The sequence below is a fragment of the Lactuca serriola genome, chromosome 4 (assembly GCF_051521515.1).
Source record: "Lactuca serriola cultivar US96UC23 chromosome 4, Lser_US96UC23_V15, whole genome shotgun sequence".
NCBI lineage: Eukaryota > Viridiplantae > Streptophyta > Magnoliopsida > Asterales > Asteraceae > Lactuca > Lactuca serriola.
In genome coordinates, this window is record NC_136411.1 from 151,245,600 (window position 1) to 151,252,576 (window position 6,977).

Genomic DNA, 6,977 nt, shown 5'->3' on the forward strand with positions numbered 1-6,977 from the left:
TAAATTTTAAGATTTATAAAAAAATATTAAATAATTCAATATCAACTGTAAATTAACCGTGTAAAATAGTAACGACCCTAAACGTTGTCATTTGTTCATGACAACTACTTTAAAAAATCAAACAAGGTGGAGGCAAGTCAATGCTATTTGTTTACACATATTTGTTGATATCAAACACAACGTTAATTAATAACATATGATATTTGTTTAATTATAAAGGAATCTTTAATTCATGATACTTCGTTTTTTTGTGAGCGTAGATTCTTGAACGGCTTTGTTGTGTTCATTTAGAATCTTTTCTTTTATCTTTTTCATGGCTATTTGACTGAATCTATATTTTTCTCTTTTGTCTGTTTTTTTCAGATTTAGCTTCTTTTTTTTTTAAGATGGTTATTTTTATTGATTTAAATGCTACAGCGAGATTGGCAAGGTACAACTTCCAGGCAGAACAAAACAAGCACCACAGTGTAAAAGGTGTATAACTTAGAACAAATAGAATAATGAAAAGGTTACTGAACTTCATATTTGAGTGGGCTGTAAATAGCATCACTATGTATCTTCAAGAGTTGGACAATACATAACCACCAACGAGCAATGTATTAGAGGGCGATAGACTACTACATTGTGTGATAATCATAATGTATTTGTCATGATCAAATCCACGGTATCAACAATAAATTAATGTGAGTTAAGTCGGCAAAAATTAGGAATCAAATGAAACGAATATGGGTAACTTATGACGTGAAAACAACTCCACCTGGCGATGCTACATCATGAATCAAACTATTGGGCATGAAACAACAATACATCACATGGCATCCTTAGACTTAGCAGCCCTACTGAGTAATACAAATTATGGCAATAGACTTTGGAAAAATAGTCAATTATGGCATTGTGCTTTGTGAATACTTGAAAGTAGCATGGAAATGGTCACATGAGTAAGACTAGATTAGAACACATCTCAAGAGTATACTTGGAATTGAATTAACACCACCGGATAATTCCATAAATGTTAATGTGCTTTGGGAAAATGGCAAATTATGGCGTTGTACTTTAGCATGGAGACAAGCACATAGGCAAGACGATCCAACAACACTTCTCAGGTTATCCGTAGATTTGATAAACTTGCTAAATACCTCCACTTTTGGCAATATACTTTGGGAAGATAATCTATTATGTTATTGTGCATTGTGAAAACTTGAATGTAGCACGGAATTGGACACTTGATCTAATCGAGGCTACACCCAAATAGGGATAAAGTGGATTACAAAAACTACAACCCAATAGATGATTGTTGACACTTGAATACAACAATGAGAGCCACTTTGTGAATTTGAAATTGGTAATCGGAAGAATTTGAGGTGTCAAAACAAAGGAAAAAAAAAAACTCCAACATATATATCAAAGCAGTACCCAAGTTGTAACACCTGTATTTTGGGATATAACTTTTTTTTATCATTTTTAGTAAAATTAATATTTTGAAATAAATAATAAATAATAAATAGTTAAATTATGTATGAATAAATAAATAAAAAGTTATATAAATTAATTAGTAGTAATGAGGTTAAAGTTTCAAGGTTGGTGCAAAGTTTTCTTGGATCATAGTGATAATTTTGAATTATACAAATCAAATCAAACGACGGAAGCAAATAAATAGAACATTATGATCAACCCACAACGATCATTATTCATACACTTTAACAACTAACTTAGCCAACATAAAATGTTAAGGTTACTTTTTAGAGTTGAAAAGTGGAGACTATGGTCCAACCATAACCCCTCTCAGAATATTACACCCCTTAGCAGCACAACAACACTTCTTAGAGGAACTATGGTCAATTTTTACCGGTTCCAGGTTTCTTCGAGAACCTTGGTCAATTTCAAGTGCTTGTATCCTTACCTTATTATTCAAAAACTTCCATATTTGAATTTAAGGATTATCTAATTATATTAATAATATAAGATTTATAACTATCTAAAAGAACTATTGACTAGTTATTGGTAAATAATTAATATAATTATTTTAATATAATTAATTAATCTTGGGGTGATGATTGGACTGTACATATTCGACAAGCCTTGCAAGTTGTTGGTATATAGTTAGTCGGTGGCCGACCGGGAAGAGAGGCTTTATCCAGTCTGAGGATTCTAGAAGGTTATAAATATTAGGAAACGAAATAGGCGTACCAATCTTTAATTTAAACTAGTGAGACAGGAGAGTTCATAGTTATACCAAAAGCGGTTATATAGGTATGAGCGTTAGTATGTACCCAATACTATCATAAACACATGATATATAATTGGAGTTAGAGGAAACATGAGGAAAACTGAGGACCTGGTCAGTACTTAGAGTTGGAATAGTGTATGTATAGTAGACCTTTTCTATCATGGTTTTCTTTTGTGTTCGTTTTTATGTACCTTAGAGTCCGTTGAGTTCAACGTTAGATAGTAACATGGTTGCATGAGATATAGTTTCGATGTAGGAAAATGTTTGATGTGTGTGGAGTCTTCGTAGATGACCACATTTTCCTAAACGTTGACTTCCTTTTGGTATCCAGCCGTTCGATATTGTCGTTATTATGATTTGGCTTTCCACAAACCAAACCAAAATTCTCTGCATTGAAAAGCGTGTGCATATTTCGCTTGTCGAGGTAGGGTATGTCTACGACGATAATATCCTAATCTAGAGTCTATTCCTATAATTTCTATGATGAAGGCACACAAGTGCCTAACGAGGTGATATGAGGTCTTTCTTGATTCATGCAATTGAGAGTTCAAGGAATATGGTGACTCTCTTTGATGTGGAGCTTATTAGGGAATATATTAATGTTTTTCCCTGATGGGTTGTTGGGTTTTTCACCACCATGTCAGGTAGAGTTCTAGTTTGACCTTATTCCTGGTGTGGCTCCTAAAGTAAAAGCACCTTTTGATTGGTTCATGCAGAAATGAAGGAAATGGTGTCGCCACTTAATGACTTGCTTGAGTGTGGGTTGTTCGACCAAGTTCCTTGTTTTGGAGTATACCGGTCCAATTCGTTAAAAGAAAGACGATACATGCGGTTAGGTATCAATTATCTAAGATTGAACATGATCAAGATGAAAACTAATAGGAATCCACTTTCCATTCTAGTTTGGGGTGTGAGAGGATCCAACAAGGGAAGGTAAGTGTATTCTTCTCAATAGACAAAGAGTGTCAAGTTAAATCACTCGTTGTGTGACTTGGAGTTGATGGCAATAATTTTTCTCTAAAGCTATGTCATCGTTATTTGCATGGTATGAAGTGTACGCTATACGCAAATCATAAAAGCTTATGTCACATTCAGAGCGTGAATGATCTAAATGTGAGGTAGCGACGTTGAATTGAGCTTCTTGTTGATTATGTTCACAAGATAAGTTACCACCCTAGTAAGACGAATGTAGTAGCTGATGCATTGAGCCACAAGGAACCCAAATCCTCATGATATCTCAAAAATATTGGTATGGTGGTTGTTCTTGGTATTTTCCAGTGAGTTTGAGCTGCTCAGGTCCAAGGTTTGAAAGAAGATTTGATGAAACATGAGGTGATTGTGAAACAACATGTTTATTTGGTATAGGGTAGCTGAGGACTTGAGATAATTGTGGTTGTAAAGTTATTTCGATTCAAGAATATACAATGAAATAAATTGAATAAAGAGGGTGTTTAACGTCATAAAAGGAAAAGTATCATTTAGATAAGTTTTTTTCGGAACCAACGAATAATTATATAAATGATAAAAAAAACCATAGTAGCAAGTAGCTATGGAAGGTAAAGAACAAACAGGAAGCATACAAAAACATCCAGGAGATAATACAATACATGATTATCTTTTTTTTAGGAAGAGAGATTAACTATAAAAGAGGGGACACATTCCAATCCGCCCAGCTCTCTAGACCATTGCCCCTGTACTTATTCCATTCAAATGCTTGAGATATGATGGAGTCTGCAGTTTTTGTAGGATTGACTTCAAGCTTTTTGAATACTTTATCATTCCTACCAATCCAAATGTTCCAAATGGTAGAATAAAGGATCATCATCAATATATTCTTTTTTCTGGGACAATTCTCCCATGATGCTCCAAAGTCTATAAAGTCTCTTACATTCCTAAATTGTGGTTGTTTAATCCCACACCACTGAAATATCCAATAGCACACAACCTTTGAAAATTCACAGTCAATCGATAACTGATTTGTAGTTTCAACTTTTGTGCCTCCACATAACTGACAATTTCTGTTTTGGACATTTATACCCCTTAGGATCAGTGCTTCAGCAACATGTATTCTATCCAAAGCCGCCCTCCATACAAAACATTTGACCTTTAAGGGAATAACTTTTGACCAACAAATTAAAGGTCTTGAGTATTGATTCGATTTTGAGTCCATCATCATTCTCAAAGAACTCACTACATAAGTTCCATCTGTGTTGAGATTAAATCGGAATCCAACATTGGAGGAAAGACCAAGATTCAGGCAGCCTACAAGCTTATAAAATTCACGAAGTTCTGAAAGGACATCATTGTTCCAGTTTAAGTTGTGCCATTTCCAGGAGAATCTTGAGCTGCAGAGTCTATCCAATAGTGTGCATCTCTTTACCATTTCAAGGTTATAAAGTGATGGGAATTTTTCCTGTAAGGGTACATCTCCACACCATGTGTCCTTCCAAAATAAAATTTTCACATTCTCACCCGATACAAGGGAAAATAAGTTGTGTGGATCGATGTTGTGTAATTTACGACTCCTGATAGCCTTTGCAATATTACTCCAAACTCCGGTTGTATTTTTCTTTACAAGATAAGAGGTTGGCTTATTGTTGAGATTGTGTATGCTGTTTATGACATTGGTCCAAATACTTCATGTTTCATTTTTGAGTCTCCACCACCACTTTGTGAGTAAAGCAACATTTTGCGCCTTTAACGTATCGAAACCTAATCCACCATCTTTTTTATCCGCAACCAACTTAGACCAATCCACCCAATGCAATTTCTTTTTTTCATTTGTGCTTCCCCATAAGAAACTTCTTCTGAGCTTTTCCATATCATCCAATACCCCTTGAGGAGCTCTGAATATAGAAGATAGTAAGTAGGAATGCTTCCCAACACTGCCTTGATTAATGTCAGTCTACCCCCAAATGATAGAGTACTTGCTTTCCAAGTTGATAATTTTGTCTGAATTTTGCTAATTATCGGTTTCCAATTGTTTTTCAACGACATATTAGATCCCACTAGTACCCAGAGATAATTAAAAGGGAAAGAGCTTTTGAGGCAACTAAGAACCTGTGCCATGCTTTGCAGATCAAAATCGAAGACACAAATACCGAACAATCGCGATTTGTGAAAGTTAACCTTTAGCCCGAGGATATCTCAAAACATTTAAGAATCATTGAGAGATTTTTTATGCTTCCGGGATCCAAATGCCCAAAAATATGGCTTCATCCGCGTATAACAGGTGTGAGATAGTTAGACCATTATGTGGCAGTTTGATCCCCTGAATAAGAGACCTATCAGATGCTCCATGAATTGCAACGTGTAATCCTTCCATGGCAATTATGAATAGAAATGGCGAAAGGGGGTCACATTGTCTCACTCCCCTAGTAATTGAGAATTCGTCTGTAGGAGTCCTGTTTATTAAAATCGAAGCACGAGCTAAGGATAAACACCCCATAATCCATTTTCTCCATTTATTCCTAAAAGCCATTTGCTCCATCACTGAATCTAGATACCCCCAGTTAATTGTGTCGAAAGCTTTTTCGAAGTCTACTTTGAAAAAGCAAGTTGCTTTCTTCGACTTTTTTGCCCAATTGTAAAATTCATTCATGGCGACAGGACCATCAAGAATATTTCTTCCACTGATGTATGTTGATTGAGCTTCGTCTACTACTGAGCTGATAACCCTTCTAAGTCGGTTGGCTAGAATCTTGGCAACAATCTTGTAAATGCTCCCAATTAGACTGATCGGTCTATAATCCACAAGCGATATTGGGTCCTTCACCTTCGGGCAATTCCAGCTTGTAAGCTTGGTTCCCTATCTTCTGAAGAACTTTGAACGATCCAATAAACCTTGGACTCAACTTTCCTCGTTTCCCAAATCGTATAAGTCCCTTCCACGGTGAGACTTTAAGCAAAACGGAATCCCCAACTTTGAAAGTTATCGGTCGTCTTTTCTTGTCAGCATAGCTCTTCTGACGATCCTGGGCTGCTAACATTCTTTCCCTAATCACCTTCAACTTCTCAGCAGTCTCATGGACTATCTCGGGGCCCATAAACTGCTTCTCTCCGGCTTCAAGCCAACAAGACGGCGTACGACACTTCTGTCCATACAAGGCTTGGTAAGGTGCCATCTTGATGCTCGAGTGAAAACTGTTGTTGTAGGAGAATTCTACCAGAGGTAAGTGCTCGTCCCAATTCCCTTGGAATTCGAGGGTACATGCTCTCAGCATATCTTCCAGTGTCTGAATCGTTCTTTCGCTCTGGCCATCGGTTTGCGGATGGTAAGCAGTACTCAAACATAGCTTTGTACCTAACTCCTCTTGTAGACTCCTCCAAAACCTTGACGTGAAACGACTATCACGATCTGATACAATCGTAAGAGGAACACCGTGAAGTCTTACAATTTCCTTCACGTAAGCATTTGCGAGCTTATCCATGGACCACTTCTCGTTGGCTGCTATGAAGTGTGCACTCTTGGTGAAACGATCCACGACTACCCAAATCATGTCGTGACCGTTCTTCGTCCTGGGCAGTTTAGTCACAAAATCCATGGTGATGTCTTCCCATTTACCCATGGGTACAGGTAAAGGTTCTAAATTCCCATACGGTTTCTGATGTTGTGCCTTAACCCTCGCACATGTTACGCACTCGGCCACATACTTCGCAACATCGAGCTTCATCGTCGGCCACCAGTAGTATGGTTTTAGGTCCCTATACATTTTAGTGCTACCGGGATGAATCGAGTACATGGTTTTGT

The 6,977-nt window shown here is 36.8% G+C and overlaps 1 protein-coding gene across 1 annotated transcript; it reads right to left on the reverse strand.

Annotated features, from left to right (window-relative positions):
- Window positions 1-3,866: 3,866 nt before the first annotated feature.
- LOC145098913 (uncharacterized) lies at window positions 3,867-4,610 on the reverse strand. Its single transcript, XM_079036503.1, has one exon. The coding sequence runs from the start codon at window positions 4,608-4,610 to the stop codon at window positions 3,867-3,869; it is 744 nt and encodes a 247-aa protein (XP_078892629.1).
- Window positions 4,611-6,977: the final 2,367 nt, after the last annotated feature.